The 20,095-nt window shown below is 39.3% G+C and overlaps 1 protein-coding gene across 13 annotated transcripts in view; it reads right to left on the bottom strand.

Moving 5' to 3' along the window:
- The window catches only part of LOC149565830 (proline iminopeptidase-like), a 314,435-nt gene that overhangs the window by 184,825 nt on the left and 109,515 nt on the right, over window positions 1-20,095 (bottom strand). For all 13 annotated transcript variants that reach the window (XR_016362073.1, XM_089819323.1, XM_089819321.1 and 10 more), the window contains 4 exons: window positions 4,440-4,538; window positions 4,222-4,332; window positions 3,991-4,053; window positions 3,701-3,794 (listed from right to left, as the gene is read on the bottom strand). Coding sequence is in view for 12 of the 13 variants with exons in the window: in XM_089819323.1 (XP_089675449.1) it covers window positions 3,701-3,794; window positions 3,991-4,053; window positions 4,222-4,332; window positions 4,440-4,538 (367 nt within the window). In the remaining variant the exon portion in view is untranslated. The remainder of the gene's footprint in view (window positions 1-3,700; window positions 3,795-3,990; window positions 4,054-4,221; window positions 4,333-4,439; window positions 4,539-20,095) is intronic.

Genomic DNA, 20,095 nt, shown 5'->3' on the forward strand with positions numbered 1-20,095 from the left:
TTTATTCGACCCTCCTATGGTTGCCTTCAATTCCTTCATCATTCAAGGAAGGTCTTTCTACAGGGCATGCACTTTCTTACTTCCTTGATGTTGCTTCCGCAAGAGTCATCATCCGATGATGAAGACTTACTAGCCTTCTTAGAACTCTTGTATTCACTTTCTAAGTCCATGGCTCGGTTATAGGTGTTGTCATACGAAGTTGGAGGTACAATCTTCATCTTCCTCAGAAGGGATGTCTTTACCTTCAATGAATCATCGTTTTTTGAGTTCGTCCGCTGGTATACACTCCATCTTGCCAAGGAGCTCTTTTAGTCATCATTCTTACACTTTGGTGGACCCACTTTTCCATTGCTTAGTGCCATATATTTCTATGAGTATCTCATTGTCGTCTCGTAGTAGTTTTAATTCCTTCTAAAAATTCCTTTTTCCAATCAGCCCAAGTTGTCAAATTCATCTTCTCTACACCTGAGTACCAATCGATGGCTGCTTCCCTCAAAGTAGACGGGAACTGTCTCACCCATTCATCCTGGTCAGTGACACTGTTGGCAATCCAAATAGTTTCACATTTCCGACAGTGGCATACCGGACCTTCTTTTGTTTCACCCATGAATTTGGGCAACTTCTATTTGTTTGTAGTCATGGTTGTTGATTGTACCACCAGTTGAACTACAAGTTGTGTTGGTTGTGTCGGGATCTGTGTTTGCACTTGCACCTACGCACCCATGTTACTCTGTAATGTGGTAGGTTCTGAAAATAGGGTTCAGCTACCAAACTATACTTGCTCATTCGGTGTGTGGGGAAACAAGGGAGTGTGTTTACCCTACACTCATGCTGCTTTCACACCTCTAGTCACATTGGTTCCCTCTTCACTCATGCATAGGTTCTCCACCCGTGGTGAGCGAAACAAGTTGATGAGCTCCTCCCTCGTTTCCTCGACTCAACCTAGTCTTTGTCGTGTCTCTTCTATCAAATCCTCACTACTTGTCACCCGTCGATGGTGAGGCAAATTGTATTCTCATTGGCCAATGGACCTCCCATGGCACCGTGATCACCCTCCATGACACCATCTGGTCCCCATCAGTGAGTTGCCTAAGCGTTTTCCTCCGTTTGGCTTGTTGATCGAGGATTAAAGCCTGTTGTGCGGCATATACAGCATCATTTTGGGCTTTTCTATTTCTATCTTTATTTAGGTTGTTTGACATCAATTCAAATCATCATAAAAAAATGAACACCTTTTATTTATTTATAGTCCTCGTACATCATGGGTCGTTTATGCGACCGTTAAGAGTGTTACGAGTGCTCTTTTCCTTCAACATTCCCATGGCCTAAGGCTCATGGGTTGGACCTCCGTCAAGTCTCATCTCGGTTCTCTTCTCGACAGTTTCCGACGTCACTACCTCTCTATCTCCTCCTTTGCCTTGCCTATACAAGTAATGCTTGTACAAATAGTTGGTAAACAGGTGCAAAAGTTGGTTTTTTGCAGGACAGGCATTCAAGGCATCCCAAACGGTGTCCTTGGGCACTTTTGTGTGTACAACTTCTCACCGTACAAATGTTTCAATTGTTGCCCAAAACAACATTTGGATGTTTTTTGTGAGCACATGCTCGCCTTTGAACAACTTAGTCACTCTGTCTTCATTCGTTCTAATATTCTCCAATACAAGTATTCCCATTTATTTTGCATATGCCATTCACTGTGTTACTCTGCCTAGATTCAATTGGCAACAACACAAAATGTTTTCCCTCTTAGGGTTAACAAGAACTAATGCATAAACATAGAATAAGATATTGAACACAGGAATTATAAAGAACTCAGAAGCAACTTATGATTCATTCATTATCAAATGCAAGAATACATTTCCAATGCATAACATGTCTTTACTTGTGATGGAGACTAGTACATATAGTAGCCAAGGGATGTGAGGTGAACCGTCGCATTAGTAATTGCCCTTGGTAATTGTATCTATGAGATAAATTCCTAAGAAAATATCACTAATGGTCAAGGGATCAAATTGGATTCAATCAAGGTTGAAGAGGAAAAATTTTACTATCTCTATTGCAAGGAAAGGAGCCACTCAACTAAGGAGTGTAGGTTTGTTTGGAAAAACTTTGAAGTATAGGTCCCTAAGGATTTGCAGGAGAAAGTGTTGGAGGAGAAAGCAAATTGTCCATGACAGGAAAATGTGGATAATGAAGTCAATAATGTGAATCATAAGGCCAAAAAACTCAAGTAACAATGCATTGGTTTTTGCTATTTCCCCACTGATTGGAAATTTAGGGATCAACAATGAGGATGATTGGTTTGTTGTCACAGTTTTAGAATCAGAGAAGATGAGGGAATTGAAAGAAGAAATGGAAGAAGTTGAATTGAGATTTGTTGATGTTGGTTGCACAAATCAAGCTACCTGGAACCTTCTAGGGAGAGGCAAGACGAATAGAGGTAGAAAGTACAATAAGAAAAAGGGAGTAGTAGTGGCAGAAGATATGGGCCTCCCAAGTGTGGCTGAGTTCTTTTATAAGAAAAATCACTAAGGGAGATGCCTCCCTTGAGATTTATTGAAGCTTTCTACATGGAATTTTGGGGTTAGTGACTCCTAACAAATAATGGATGGTGAAGCACCACCTATCTTTGTTTACCCCATAATCTGTGTTATGACGATTTGGAGCAATCTGATGACAATTCTTTGTCAGCCAATCTGATTGCTATGTTGTTTTCTATGGGAGATCAATAGAGCATTTGTCAATATAGCTGACCCAATATTACATATATTATAATTGTCCCAATTGAGACCTCTAAACATGGATCATGTTCCAACTATGACATCGGACTTTGATCCATCCCATAGACAAGCAGGACAACCCTTTCATTGGGTACATAGAAGTGGTAGTATTCAACTTGTACCATTCAAAGACAAGTGTAGTCAACAAAGACTAAAGTACATTGTTTTAGTTGGCCAAATAAATAATTATTATGTTTTATATTTGCAGTGATTACTTTCCAACAAATTGTGAATTGGCAATCAGTAGTTACTGACGGTTGGTAGACTTCACCAGCATCCGTCTACTACTTATATGTATTTATTGTCATAGTTGGAAACAGATTTGATACTATTCTGTATTTAGTGGATATCTCAGAATTAATAATAACGCTATTCCTTTCTGAAATGTTACAAGTTAGTCATGTTCCTGTATTCTATAACTGTGTATTTCCATTTACTCTGTAATCCTCTGAAATAGGATAAGCAAGGAAACAATAAAGAAAGTTTTCCATAGCAGTGGACCCCTCTTACTCCTGTTTATAGTTGGGGAATTTTCGTGTTGAATGGACCCCATCAATCCTGGGCACAGCTTCTGCAGTAGCATAAATGAGGGGTGTCAATCTGTGGTGGCATCTTGGAGGCCTCCCTAATGGTCAGGGTTCACAAACCCAGATATCTAATAAATGGATGCTGTCATTGAACCCATACATAACACTAGCTCAATCCTCTAAAAAAAATTTCTTAAATCAATGATAATTTAACCTAGGATGCCCCATGCTTCCAAAGCACTTATTCTCGTATTAGTAGTGTCATTTGGAACAAACGATTCAATCCCCTAAACTTTCGTGTTTATGAACTGGAGAAAATTAATTCCTCCTTGTAATTTCATTGACTTTAAAGTTTTCATAGATGTACCATTCAAATTTACACAAGAATCTTACCATCAGGGTATATTGCAGAAGCACCCCCTTCATAAAACCAATCAATTTCCTTCTTCCTCAACAAGAAAATACCTCGGAGTACCATTCCAGTCACCTACATAATATTTAATAATTATTATGAAGTGGACGATTGAGAGTTGTAAGAGAAATATGAAAACTTCCTTGCTCATGAGAATTTGCATTTAAGTTTTCATTTATAATTAATGATGAAAATGTCACAGGACAGAAACAACAGCTACATGTTCAGAAATGATTCTATGAAAATATTACATCACAGAAATAATACTCACATATTCAGGATATGATTGTGAATAGGCTAGAGCTAAAGTGCTGCCCCATGACCCTCCGAAAACCTGAATGATTCTTCAGTTTTTTCAATTCATAACAACACAATGAGGTGGTAAATGTGTACATTAAAGCAGAAGTTCACTCCAAAAATAAAGACAAACAGAAGATGATACTAACAGATTAGACACCAAGGGAAAATGAAATAGAACTCATTTAGGAAAGCACGCTTCAACCTGCCATTTGTCAACATCCAAGTGCTTCCTGAGTTTTTCAATGTCATTGATAAGTTCCCATGTAGTGTTGTCCTTTAAGCATGCATGTGGCCTGCTTTTACCTGCACCACGCTGCAAACAGGATTATATCCAGACTTAGCAAACTTCAAGGAAAGTAAAGCTCCACTGTTACAGAATCAATAATGTTCAATGAGAAAGTAAATGATGTATCTCCACACCTGATCAAACAATACAATACGGAAAAAGTTGGGATCAAAGAATCTTCTGTTACTGGCATCTGTACCAGCTCCAGGTCCCCCATGAAGAAAAACAACTGGCTGCACAAGTGAATCCATTTATTTAAAACTTTAAACAATAGTGCTCAAAAACTCTGTATGCACTAAAGAACCCTAAAGTTACCAAAAAATAGTATTTAATTGAAATGAAAAGCTTCTTGTAGAAACCATTGACTATGGCTAAACTTGAGACCAAACACAAATTGGTAAATAATCTCATCCAACCAATGCCCTCACTATTACACCTTTGTGCAATAACCAACATATACCTCAAGTAAATAAGATTACTGTACACACCAAGCATCCAGGCTAAGTTTTAAGAAAGGGCGTGTCTCTATGCAACTAGAGGGACCCCCAATTATCAGGCACAGAAAAAGATATGGAAATCGATATATATAAAAACACCATATAGTTCTGATAGAAACAAGTAACAACTTATAAAGTGATATTTTTTAAAAATTGATAATTCTTTGCATTCATTTCAATTTGGAATTAATGATAAATTAATTATTATGAGATCTTTTATGAAAATAATTAAAGATGAAAAGAAAACTATCTTTTTCTTTCGATTATTTTAAAGCAAGGTTGCATGGGTACTCGTACCCACATCCCTGGTACTCTTACCCACGTATCCAAGTACTGGGTACCCATATCCCAAGTACCAGGTACTCGGTGCACAGTATCATAGCTAAGGACTTTGATTAAGATTTTTTGTTTTTTGCTTTACTTTTTGTTTGCTTGTCAGCTTGTTGTTTATCAAGCTTAATTCAATACCTGATCAGCTTGAATCTTTGATAGAATATTGATTAATAATAAACTTTATCACTGTTCAAGTTAGAAGTTCATCATTTGCAGTATGTCATTGTCATATGATTTATGATCTTCTTGTTCATGTTAAAGTCCTTCTCTATCATGCATGTAAATATCTATCATATATTATTATTATTACAAACATATAGCAAATCTGAAACTGAAAATAATACATTATATTTGCAAACCTTATCACTGTTCTTGTTATGCATCTAAACATTTATCATACATTATTATTATAAACATATAGCAAATCTCAAACTGAAAACAGTACATTACATTATCACTGTTCTTTTTATGAAGAACCATTGTCATGACTCATAATTTCAGATTTTCTATAAATATAAAAGTATAATCAAAAAAAAAGTTGGGCATACCCAAGTGGCCCCATCCCCTATTATGAAAAATACTCGTACCCATACCAGTACTGGTACCCCAAGTAGCCCCGTCCCTATGCAACCTTGTTTTAAAGATGTCGCATAGGTGATCTAGATTCACCCATCAAGCAAGAGGATGTGTAGACATGCCCCTCAATAACATATGCAAGAAGATGACCCTTAACAAGGTGCAATGTCTCCAAGATATCACCTATATTTGAAGCCCATGGAGAAAACATTCCCATTCACCCTTCCACTCCTCAAGTACACAACTTGAGGTGCATGTAGATAAGATAACTTTATTAATGTCCAACAAGTGACCACAAAACAGGTCAAAGGGACTGCCAAGAGTACAACAAGAGACCAGCCCACAGCAAGGACACCAAACAATGTCCTAAGAAACTAGAAACAAAGAAGAAAAACAAATAAAGCAAGGGGAACGAGAGCCATAGGAATGAAAGTAGGGCCATAGAGGGGCCACCCCGCACCTAGCAACCCAAAACCTCATGAAAGAACCTATGAACTAAAGGGTATGACAAGGAGCAATGAGTGCCCCTAGAATGTCTTTGAGAAGTCAAGATGGACCACTGCCTTTGGGGAGTCCTAGTGGATGAAGTGTGTCAGTGCTAAGAAGAGACTATATGGGACCTAACCGATCTAGAAAAGTCTAAGGGGGGGCCAAGATGGCACTTGGTACCCCGATCAAAGGGGAGACCCGTAAAGAAGGTGATAAGCCGACAAGTGTGTGAGTGTAACCACGAAGGAGCCTGAAGTTGAAGCATGGGGTGCCAAAGTTTGGTAGCCTCTTGGATGTAGAGGGAAACAGACCGCTGATTCATGCCTAAAAAAGGTGGAGAGATCATGAGACTCCATATAGAGGCAATAGAATCCCCCCCTAATCTCATCATTAATAGGACAACAAAAAATGAATTGATCCTCGGTCTTCAACTCCTTGATACTGCAGAGAAGACAAACCTTGTTCTCTCTTTATAGGTGATGATTCATCTCAATGAGGAACTAATGAGACCCCACTATGAAGGAACCAACATTCCCTAGGGACAGACAATGATCCTGTCACAGATTTCGAAAAAATGAATTGTGTAAAATGTCATCTAGGACGAAGGTCCCTAGGGGTTAACCCAGGTAATGTAGATGAATTGTTTGTAAATGTCTACTCTAACACACCTATTCAGTTCCAGCTTGGGAGGGAGGAAGTACCAATCTCGATACCAATGAAACCAAGGAGGGTAGTGGCCTCTACGAACCAACCATGAGCTCTCTTAGAGGGGGTCAAGGCAGCAATAGACTCTAAAGAACAAAGGGCAACAAAAGGATATAGACAACGTCCTTCACCAAAGTCAACAAATCCCTAAAGGTGGTGAAGAAACCAAGCCAAATCAAAGATGGCCTCAAGTTGGAAGGGATAGGCTCTAACATTTGCAAGAATGATGTGATGTGGGATCATCTTGTTGTCGGTAAAATCCATATTGTAGCCAATGGGTAGAATTGTATCCAAACAAGTGCGTGACAATTGAGTCACCCCTTCGGAAAAGTATATGTACACCATCTGGAATGAGAATTGTAATCAATCATATCGAATATTATAGTATGTTCTAAATACATGCGAATAATAAAAGGAATACTTTTGTGTTACATGTTCTTGTCTATTGTCTACATGCATTAATAAACTATTTACCCTGTACGATAAACATTTGGCACCGTTGCCTATAAGGACCAGGTGCTATGAATGTCGAACACATTGAATAAAGATAGAAATAAGAATTCAGAAGATGACAGCATAAGGGTGGCACGGGAAGTATTAAACCGCACACAGCAAAGCGACCGGAGGCACAGACTCCAACAACTTGCCGAAGGGTACAGCAGTGGTGGCACAGGAGGTGACCACGATACCACAGGAGCACTAACGAATGGAGCGCAATCGCCAAGTTGATCAAGGGAAAGGTTGATAGAAGAAGCCCAAGAAAGGCGAAGGGTGATCGAAGGAACAAAGGAAGAATTGGCAAACTAGTATACACCCAAGGGGAAATCGGACAGAAGGGAAAGGACCAGCGCGGCTAGGAGTGTCGAAGGAACTCGAGCGTGGGGTGAACTCTTCGTCCCTGATACACCTGACGAGCAGATACAATTTGGTCGAAACAACCAAGTCCTTAAGGAAGTCTTCACGCCACTTGAGAACGTAGGTGTCTGTAATGCGAGTGTTCTGAGCGGTACAGAAGTACAGAACGTGGGTATAGACAACATCACATAACAAAAGAAAGAAAAGGCACCAATGGCTGGTCCAAAGGAAAAGTTACCAAAGTTCGACAGGGATGGCATGGCTGACCCGATCAGACACTGAAAAACTTGCGAAACGATTTGGACAGCAAATGGAGAAAACGACCATGACAAATGGGCAAGGCTATTTCCAGCCATCTTACGAGGTGTAGTAATCGATTGGTTTTCTGACACTGATCCGGCAAAGCTAACGACATGGGAAAACATAAAAAAGGAATTTATCACAGAGTTTCAATTGCTACGAGACGACAATGAGATAGTAGCAAAAATATACACCACAAAACAAGGAAAAAATGAAATAGTCCGTGTATATGCTAGAAAGCTAAAAGAATTAGTAAATAAAATGGAAAGTAAGCCAGCAAACGGGCTGAAAAAGAGATGGTTCATAGGACTATGCCCAGAGTTAAAAAGGAAAATGAAGATTGTACTGCCATCGTCGTACACTAAAGCATACAATGGAGCGATGGACTTAGAGAGTGAATAGAAAACAAAAAAGAAGAAAAGCAGATCATCTGACTCGGATGAATCCTCTTTTGAGAATAGCAGTAGTAATGAAAAGGGCAGTAAGAAGGTCTGAGCCCTCCAAAAGGATATGATCAAGGTGATGAACGAGTTTAAAAATATGCAAAAAGGGAATAGCCACACCAAAGAAAATGAGCTATGGTGCATGGAATGCAAGACAGAAGGTCACACTAAGGGATCCTGTCCAAAGAATCAGTTCTGTGAGATCTGCCAAATCGTGGGACATTCCACCAAAGAATGCCTGTTCAATATGAAAACAACAGGGCATCAACAAGTGCTCCTGACACAAGAAGCATCCACGTCAGGAGGGAACAGAAACACAAACAATGATGGTGCCACCTCGGGTGAGTACAGAAACAACGGAAGGGGACAAAACAACAACACCAACAACAACAATAATAACAATAATGAGGGCCGCAGTCGGATTCAGTATGATGCGAATGGCCGACCGATGGTTCAATGTCCGGCAAGCAACTTGTGGGGCCACTTTGCACATAACTATGCAACGACAAACACACTGCAGTTGTTATGCAGATGGTGTGGTCCTGGAGACCATGAAGATGCCAAGTGCTCGAAATCGAAATCAAGAGTGAATTTGATCAGCATTGAATCGAGAATGGACGAAGAGGAAGTCCTGGCAATTACACGTAAATAGGCAAAGTTGTACCTAGACCCGACGAAATAAAAGAAGAGACTAGAAGTACGGGTGAAAATTGAAAAAGGAATGCAAACAGAGAAATCACAAATGGAGAAGGGGGACATTGCGGGTACCTCAATGAGGAATTGCGTAGAACAGAACATTATAAGGCGGATATTACAAACTAAAGTACTAGTAAAATTAAATGATCTAATCCTCACAATGCCCCAACTATGATCGACACTCACAAACATGGCTCTGGTTGCTAAACTACTAGAAGAACCTAGGAAGGAGAAGGAAAGCGGAACAAGTGCAGCAGACCCAATGCTACTAGCTCTCACATCAGGAAGGCATTCGGCAGTTGTAGAAATGGGTATATTGGGAACAATCCTCTTAGACACAATTGTGGACAGAGGTTCGGGGGTAAATGTCCTACCAGAAGATACCTAGAAGAAGTTGGGATAGCCGACATTGTGGCCACCTATGTTCCAATTGCTAACTGCAGACCAACATGGCATTAAACCTCTTAGGATCCTGATAGCACAACTGGTGACTATTGGAACACAATCGTTCTTGCTCGATTTTGTAGTCATACCACTAAAAAGAAGGGGATATGACACCATCCTGGGACGAGGATGGCTCGTACAAGCAAAGGTTAAACACAATCGAAAGAAGAATACACTATCAATGGAGAGCAGAGGATGGAGATTCATTATTGATTTACACACACAAGTGGTGGGAGAAGAAGCTGGATCGTCTAATTCAGAAGGAGAGGACAAAGGTAAGAAGCAAATGGAACTAGATGAGGAAGGAGTCCTACAGTTGGAAAGTGGGTCGAAAGACAATGATTTGGATTTGGTAAACAGTCTATTCCACTTGCAGGTGGAGGATTACGAGCTCTTTCTGAGCTGTAATATGTTAAGGATCGACGAAGGTGAGAAAGTAGAGGAAAATGAATGTTCGAAGGAATACAGAGAAGCAAAAGTAGGAAAGGCAGTTACGGCAAAAGTTGAGAGGAAGAACATACCATATGAACCCAGAAAAAGGAAAGATTCCACCATACGGTACACGATGAACAGACCGCACAGAAAGGAAATGTTACACCACATCACGGATTTAGTAGAAAGGTGTTGACAACAAGGAAAACACATCGTACGGTCTGCACAGGAAACAAAGAGGAAGGGCTTAATAAAAATTGCAGTTGTACGAAGTAAAGGTTCTAGAATCAAGAATACAGTTATTGGCGGCAAGGAGTGGCAACCAACGGAACAAACTAGGCAATATGGATAGTCTAAGGGAGAGATTGTATAATTTAAATAAACTTGATGAGCGAAAATTGCACGCACAACAGGCCATGAAGATTACACAAAATAGGCATAAGGCATGGCACGACAAGCATTTGAAGTTGAACAGATTCCAATCGGGACAATTAGTTTTGAAGTATAAGAGGCGCAACGAGATCAGACCGGGTAGATCTAAAATAAAGTGGATCAAGCCATATAAAATCTGCAAAGTGGGCGATAACAAAGCAATAAAATTATGGATGCTTGACGGGAAGGAAGTAGCCGATGCAATGGATGGGTCGAAGCTAAAAGTCTATCATGGAAGAAATAACGCACCTCCATGGATGAGCAACTGAGAGACAGTCAAAAAATAATAATAAATATTGATGTATATATGTAAGATAAGTAAATATAGATAGAATATAGAGTTGAACATAATTTTTGAGTGCGAGTGCGAGTGCGAGTACGAAGTAATAAAAGATCAAAGTATTAAAGGAGTATGGAAGCAATAAATGAAGACCGTACAGTATTGCAGACTGTGTAGAGAAGGAAACTCTGTACAGTGTATGGCTAAACAAATAAGAATATTGAGAACACCGTACGACCCGTACGGAATTCCTACAAAGATAATACAAACACCATACGGCCTTGGAGGAAATGGTATAATTAGAATCGTACAATCATTAGTAGGAGAACCAAGCTTGACCATATGGCCGTACAGTAAAAAGGAGCTCAGTCAACGAAAGAAACCACCGTACAAACCAGGTAAAGGAGATTAGAGGGTACAGTCCCTACAAAGCAGAGCAGCACAGACACAAATCAACTGTGTATGGCACATAAGGGGGAAGACAATCCTATATGGCCTGGTGATTGAAGGAGTAAGCGAAATCACCGAACGAAGAGAGAAAGTGAATCGTATGGCTACACCATTTAAGACAGGAAGATGGTGTATGGCATTGAGATAGCATCAATACACCATACAGATAGTGGTACGGCAAGAGAGGACTGGAAGAGGCACCGTACAGCTTAGTAGATACCATATGGCTTGGGAGGACACCGTACGGCTTCAGGAGGACACTGTACGACTTGAGAACATCATAAGGCTTAGGAAGCCAACAAGAATACCATCGTACGGCCAAGCAGAAGACACCATACAGTCAGGAAATAGGGTGTCGTACGGTCAAATATAGAAGCACTATATGGCCAAGAAGCATCACCGTACGAATGGTGAATTATAAAAAGGAAACTAAGAACAAACAGGTCATATGGCCATACAGACAAAGAGAACACATGCGTATGGACCGTACGGACGTACGAGCTTAAGGAACACAAAAGGAGTGGACCTCTAGCACAAGGACAGTGACATACTCTACCGTACAAGGTTAAGTGGTGGTATAATAAAAGGGATCAAAGAAGGACAGAGGTACAGTAATAAAGTTACCCCTCGGAGGCCATACCAAAGCATTCAAGAGGAAGGAGCCGTACTCTTCAAGAAGCAAGAGGTTCTAAAAAAAAAGGATGAGAAATCAAAACAATTTAAAATGAGTAACGTATGATACCGAAATGAAGGGAAAGACATAAAAAGGTAGTAAAACATAAGCCGTTGGTAAAAAGAGTATCGGATCGGAAGAAAATCACAAAAAAGGTGTGTTCCATGGAGTTTTGTGTGCATTTGAGAGTGCTAATTTGGTCTTGGTGGCAGGGGCGTTACCTCTCAACCCCGCTCTGTATCACGACAAGGAGCGCGCCTAGGGCTTTGCCCCTGGACCCCGCAAGGGCGATGCCCCCTAGACCCCCAGTCAGTTCAGTTATCAGTCGTGGGAAGTGTGACCAGTTGATGAGACCTGGAGCTGCTGCAGGCATGTAGTGTTTGTATGCCAAAGGTGAAAAGGGCACTCGAGAAGTCTTTCAAGAGGGGTACTACGCTTTGAGGAACTCGGAGTAGGTGTTTGGTGTGAGGCTGTCTTGGTGGATGCATAGAGCTTAGGAGAAGTTGATCATCCAGTTGGAGGCAGTAGAGCGACACTTGGCTTAGCGTACCTAGGCGTTGGAAGTAGAGAAGGCAACACAGGTGGCTATCAAGGTTGGATTGGCTGAGACAGTATTGTGTTAACAAAGGCTATAGATGAAATGTGTTTTGGAGACCAATTTGGTGCAGGCACAAGAGGAGTGTGAATGTGATGTGACAGAATCAGATCTATCTTGTCATAGTTAGTTAGTTAATGTATTCCCTTTTGTTAATTTGTCTCGGATATTTTGTAACTGTCATCTAGAGAAGACTTTTCTTTTTGGGGGGATGATGTTGTTGGTAAAATCTATATTGTAGCTGACGGGTAGAATTGTATCCAAACAAGCACGTGACAATTGAATCACCCCTTTCGAAAGGTATATGTACACCATCCAAAATGAGAATTGTAATCATCATCATTGTAATCAATCATATCGAATATTGTAGTATCTTCTAAATACATGAGAATAATAAAAGAAATACTTCTGTGTTACATGTTCTTGTCTATTGTCTACATGCATTAATAAACAGTTTACCCTGTACGGTAAACACGTCTACTTGCCTCTAATGATGCATCATAGAAGAACTTGAATCCTTTCTATAGAAGCCCAACACCAAAAGTTGGGGTCCCTAAACAATAGAACCGTATGGAATAGTAGGCTTGATGAGAGTGTTCATTAGGCTCATCTTGGACATGGTGCCCTGAAAATGATGTCAAAAGCACTTCTACTTGAGGAGGGCCAAAGAACCATAGATCTTACAGATCCCCAACTGAAGAGCATGTCTCATGTTGAAGCGAGGTCCAAAGAACTTGACCCCCAAGTATAGGACAAAGAAATCTCAACCTCCACACCCTTGTAGAACAAGTGGAGGTAAGAGGTCTCAAGTCCATTGAAGACCATAACTATGGTCTTCCCAAGATTCAATGTCAGATGTCATTGACCACAAAACAAGGCATGACCATTCAAGTGTCATTGTTAACACTTGGGAGAGGAGGTGAAGAGGACCACATCATTCGCAAAGAGTGCGATAGAAATCAAAACCTAGTAGAGCAGGCACCTGTCGTCGGCCAAAGAGTGATCCTAGAGGAAAGTCTCTAACTCATCAATGTAGATTCCAAACAGAGTAGTGGAAAAGGGAAAGCCCTACTTGAGCCCGATAGTACTCATGATTTGGTCGAAGAGCTCTTAAGGGGTCCTAAGAGAACCAAGAACCCTCTCATATAATCTCATGATAAGAATCAAAAGGATCTTTAAAATACCAATGTCTCCAAGTTTCTAGAAGAGGGCTGACCTCAGTACGAAATCACAAGCTTTGTGAAAATTCACAAAGCAACAGTAGATCTTCGAGGAGCGATAATGGGCCTTCTTCATGATAGCATAGAGAGTCAACACATGATCCATAGTTTGGAAATCAAGTCTGGAGGTCACTTGCCCACAACTCCAAACACTACGAAGATCTAACTCCTTGGAAAGAAGAGTGTGGAGAACTGTAGCATATAACTTGGCGAAAGTGTGTCCCACCATGATAGTCCTATAATTACTGGGATCAATGGCCACCCCAACCTTGTGGATCGGATGAATGATGTGATGAGACCAAGCGGGAGGAAACTCGTGGAAACCACTTGGTTAAAGAGATCTAAAAGATAGAACCCCAAGATGGGGGAACCAAGCTTGAAGTGGTGGGTTTGGAACCCTTCCTCATATACCACTCTACCACCACTCACGTTTCTGACTACTTCTCTGATATTGGCACAAGTAAATAAATGGCAATGGGAAAGAGGGGTAATATGGAAGGGAAGTTGGTTGGGGGTATCATAGAGCTCGGCAGTATAAGACACCAAAAGATAGTGGCCCAATTTGAGAGGTTGGCAAGAGCAGTGAGGGAGTGAGTAAGGGAGGCAATGAGAGTTCTCTTGTACTAAGAAATGAGAAAGAGTTTCTTGCAGCAAAAGAAGTGGTAGTAGGAAGTTTTCAGCTAAGGGAATGAGTGTTTAGAAATGAACGATAAGTGCAACCTCCTATGGAAATTCTTGTAGTCAATGTCATTTCATTTTCTCATAGGGAAATTCTTTCCCAAAGGGATGAGGAGAAGCAATCAAACATGGAATCAGCACACTCCAAAGAGGAGAAAAGGGGGCAAATAGGGAGAAGTTATCTAAGTTAAGAGTGTGAAGAGATCCAGATCATAGTTGTCCAAGTGAAAGAAGGTGAGGGGGGAGCAAGGGTGATGGGAGGGAGTGAGGGGAGAGGAGGACAAAGTGGTCGGCTAGAGAGATAAGGGAGACGGAGAATTGGAAAATGGAAGGAAGGAATGACTGGCCAAAAAGGAGGTAGTTGACCACACTAGCCCCACCACTGTGGGGTCTACAAGTGAAAAGGTGGAGCTTGAGAAGCAATCGAGCCCATTCAAGATCAGCATGTTGGAAGCCTCACTAAACTAAAGAAGATGACATTCATACTTTGTACAAGGGCCAACAACATCGTCAAAAGACCTCTGGAGCCCCAAAGAAGTAGGATCAATATCCTCGACACAAAAGAGTTGGTCACCCAGCTACCGAGAGGAGTCCCAACTGACTGAGTAGGGGCATTGAAGTCCTCCAAAATACGAATATCACTAGCAAACAAGAACTGGGCTATACTATCCTTTAGGTCAATGAAGGGGTCCCCATCAAGACCATTATGAACTATGTATGGAGAAGCAATCCGAGGAAAGAAGCACAAAGCAATATAATAACTATCAACCAAGATATATATGTTTCTCATACAAGGTAAACAATGTACTCACACATACATTGTAGAATTTATTAAACAAAAGCACAAAAGAATTGTAGAACACATTCAACAATCTACATTGAAATAACTTGAAAAAGGGCGTGTCCATGTGCAACTAGAGGAACCCCCATTTATCAAGCATTGAAATGGATATGGAACTCCATTTATAGCATTATGGTGTAGTGACTACGGGCTTTATGCCCTCCTCTAACCCTATCACATACTCAAAACTACAATCAAGGATCTACCTTAAGAAATGACTCGAAAAACTCCTTAATGCTTATTAAGCACTAACTACAAGTCTACATGATGTTATTGATTCCCTCCTAGTGAGGACTTGGTAGACACAAAACACTAGTGTGCCCATGATCTGTCATCATGTCTAAGTATGGCCTTCATTCTATAAGATAAAAAAACTCTTAGCCCACAATTTCGTAGAGCCTTTCACTCTTATCTTTTTTTCTCCATCCAAAAACTCTAACTGCATTTTATGGCGATCAATTGTGTACCTATCGATGGACTAGAGCCATTGCACTCCCAAAATCACTTCAAGCCCCTCGAGCTTAATGAACAAAGAAGTCGTCCGCCATAGCGTAACCACCCATCTATACACTAAGCTAAGGTATTTTCCCATGGCAACTGAGGATATCCCCATCTGCAACTCTCATGTCAAATCCTAAGAACTCCTCAACCTGTAGACCTCACTTTCCTATTGAACACTCATTAATAAAATTATGTGTGGCACTTGTATCCAATAAACACACAACTCACTACCCTCTAATAACTCTTTTCCAATGAAAAGGATGTCATGTAGGTAACCCTAGAACTGTAGTAACCGCAGCATTCGGCTGATCAGTCGCCCTATCTTTATTCCTTTCCACTATGGGCTTCTCATGACTTACATTTTTATTGGTGTCCTCAGAGCTGTTGTCCTCAATCTCCTCCTCCTCGTCCTCCATGATGACCTCAATGTAATGTACTTTCCCCTTTCCAAGACACCTACATTTGGGAGTCCATGGCTCTTTACAAGTAAAACATAGTTTCTTTCGTCTTAGCTCATTTCTAGTTTCAATGTCCATCTTGGGAGGCATACTCTTGATCTGACTATAAGATTTCGGATTGGGTTTTGACCCTTTGAAACTTTTTTTAGGGGGGTGAAATCAAGTGCAAGGAGTATCAAGATCCAAGATTGTTTTGATAGCATCTTACAGTGTACTTAGGTTGAGGACTTAAACCAGTCCTCTAAATTTATCCCTCAATCCCTCATTGAATAGCATGATCTTCCACTTTTCAGACATGTCAGCAACCATAACAGCAATACTCTGTTACTCATTTATGTAAGGATCCAAGGGTCCATTTTATCTTGGTTAAGCCAACTCTCCGTAAAACAATTCTACATATTTCCAGTGAAAGTTAGTGCTAGTGCAACATGCAGATCCACATATAAATAAGAAAAGAAACTAAATACATGAATTAGGAACTGAACAAAAAGACATTCAATCAAAGTAGTTCTAGTATCTTGATCAATATCAGTGCATAGAAAAAAAATTCTAATAACTAAGAACAAATCGAACTTTTATTTGGAAAGAAGAATGGAAAGAAATATAGAAACGAATACAGAAGTGAAGCTAGGTTATTATACATAAAAGTCAATAATCATAACTGAAGTAGAGGATAGAGTTAGGGCTTCTTGCTACATTCAAGTACTTGAGTTTTCACTTTTTCTCCCCTTAAATCCCATGCATCTTGGGAGCGAAAATGTCAGGGGGTTTTTACCACCCATCCATGGATCTACTAATCCCCCTCGCTCACTTCCTACTCAGGGTGGGTCCAACCCTTCGCATGATGTATGCATGTTCATGAGGTAAAGTTAGTGAACTCTTGGTAGTTGCCCGTACACAAAAAACAAGTCATACATTGTAGGCACTCGCAATAGGCACTACCTCTAACTCAATCATCTATTTTTTACCAACAAATTGACTATCACTAACATATTAGTGTACCTTGGCCAAGTTATTACTAGTGTAAGCACAACTATCCATGCAGTCAAATCAACATACTAATCAGTTCATTTTTCACAACCTCAAGGTGAATTAAGAATGATTTCATCCTATAGACTCAGGTTAAGGTTCATGCTGGTTTAAATTTAAGGTTTATTTTGTTCTATGGTGAACTTGCAAGCTTGTCTTTATTTCTCCAAATCTAAAGTAATGCATGTTCTATTTCCCAATGTCTGAAATAAATGATGTGATTATTTTCGAGGATCTGAAATAACCATCATACATTAACTTTCAGAGGTCTGAAATCAACAGCATTATACTAGTTCCAGAATCTAAAATTGTAAGTTCTAGGATCTCTGCAAATGTAATAATATTGTCGTTATATTGATATGTTGCAAATGTAGATCCCAAACTCTTATAAATATAAAAGTAGGAGACATGTCTCATGAAGAGACATGTCTTTATGATTAATCATTATTAGTTAATATATATCACAATACAACATATGATATATATGTATGTATGTATGTATGTATCAATAATGCATCTTAAGATTAAATCAATGCGATTGAAGCTACAATCTTAACACTCCCTCTTAGCTAGGGAGGATTTGTTATGGAACACAATATGCTCTCAAGCATATGGAGATACATCATCTCAGTGTGATATTTACGAATATCAACAAAAATCCATCAGCACACACATTTATATATATGGAATTGACTACGATTCACAATGAGACTAAATTTCTCAACACTTTTCCTTTTTGCAAGGAGGGAAATTAAGCAATTTCTATAAATATAAGTTTAAATACCACCTTAAGTGTAGTTTATAATAAATTTAAGCTATGGTGTTCAGCAAAATCTAGCCCGAAGAACAACGATAAGTTGTTATCAAGATGTCTGGCAACATCGAGCCTGAAGAACCAAGATAACACTTGCTCCAACACATTTTGGTGTTAGGAGATAGGTCAACTATTGATAAGATCGTCATCTTACAATAGTTACCTTCTATTTGTTATCATAACTTCTGGCACTCCAAGACAACAACTTAATGTAGTCTGTTATGACAACAGATCCAGCTATTGATAAGGTCATCACCTTTCAATAGCTCCCCTCTAAATATATACATCAATGAAAGATTGTCACCATTCATGACATAATCACAACAGCATCATGTAGTAACTCACATGATGGACCCACCATAGCTGCTACTAGAGGGTGGAATAAGGGTTTTCAACTCAAACTTCTCTCTCATAGGGGAGAGCACATTACAAAGAATTTCACTTAGAACTTCTCATAGTGAAGATATCATCCACAAAGGACTGCATCTCAAAATTTCTCCCTCTAAACATCGATCTTGGTTAGTCAGGTCCTCTAGTTACTTCCTCAGAAACTCTCTTCACCCAAGGATGCATGTCGAACTCACTGTAAGTCTGCTATCAATCTTTTAATTTTCTACTGATAAGTCAATACTTCCTCATGATGCACTCAAGAGTAGGCCCATCAAAATCATGCAGTCACACACATGTATTTCTAGACTCCCTCTAAGTACCAATCTTCTAAGCTCCTGTGTTGCCTTCAAAGAAGTGTTATACTCCCTCTTAATGTAGAAGAATCTCGATCATCAAAGATGAGAGTGTCATTTTATCCATCTTGATCATTAGGATCTTTGGAGCTGCTATCATTAAGTTGAGTCTGCACAATATCTGGTAGTATGTGTAAAGTACCAACTTTGTTATCCTATAAGAACATCCTCAAACATAAAGGAAAGGATCAAGGCAAATAACCTTTATAGTATGTATAGAAATTACAAATAAGAAAGAGACTACAAAGAATAGATAAATGTAAAAGATAAAAATACTTATCTCCTCTCTAAATAAGGTTCAAGCGGGAATGAAACATTGACTATTATTCCCCTCACAATGTAAAATTTCCACTCATTCTTATATTGTTGAACAATTTGTATCAAATATGACAACTCCTTTTTAAGCTCCAACTTGCTCTTTTCGTGCATAAAAGGTCCAAAAATTCATTCAGTTTAATAGTAGAAGCGAACATGTCCTTCCATTTTATCAAACTCCTCCACAATATGCCAATATCTTGGTTAAGTATGATTGTGCCACATGAATGACTAGTAATTTATGTAAATACAAGTGACATTGTAAGATATAAGTTATTGTATGATCACCACCTTTTAATAACTTTTGCAATTTCAAGTGATGGTCATTTGGAATTTGTCACTTCCTCATGATTTACTTAGGGGGTAGGCCCATCACAAGATATATTCATGAATTATGGTCCTCTTGACTTTTACAATTTATTGATTACTAGAGAATCCATCTCAACATGATTTACTCCCTCTAAAACCAATATGACTAAAATTATTGAAGGTTGATTGAATCATATCCTCTATCTACTCCCTCTCTTTAAAGGTTGTTTGAAACGTCAATCTCCCTTTGAATCTCAATTTTCCTACAAGAATGTTCTCAGAGGAAAAGATCAAAGAAAATAATTTTTATAGTACATATAGAAATATGAATAAGAAAGAGACTACAAAATAAATGAGGTAGTTTGCAAAATGCAATAATTTGAAAAAACTTATCTCTCTCATCTTGAATTCAAAGTAATTATCTTCCTTCTATTAGATAACAATATTAGTAACTCAAAATACAACTAATGAATTATATTATTTAACATATTTATACTTACTTTGTTAGTAGTCCCCATTGTTTCCTTCACAATAGAGACTTACCATATTATTTCTTTGTCAAATATGAATAATTTCTTACTATAATCTCATAGGCCAATGACCTTTTCATAGTGTGGATGCCTATACCCAATAACCATTGGTATTTTGTACGAAGAATATGCCTTCTTTAATTTTGACACCA

This window comes from Cupressus sempervirens, chromosome 3 (genome assembly GCF_028749045.1).
Source record: "Cupressus sempervirens isolate cs-2001-9-10 chromosome 3, ASM2874904v1, whole genome shotgun sequence".
Taxonomy (NCBI): Eukaryota; Viridiplantae; Streptophyta; class Pinopsida; order Cupressales; family Cupressaceae; genus Cupressus; species Cupressus sempervirens.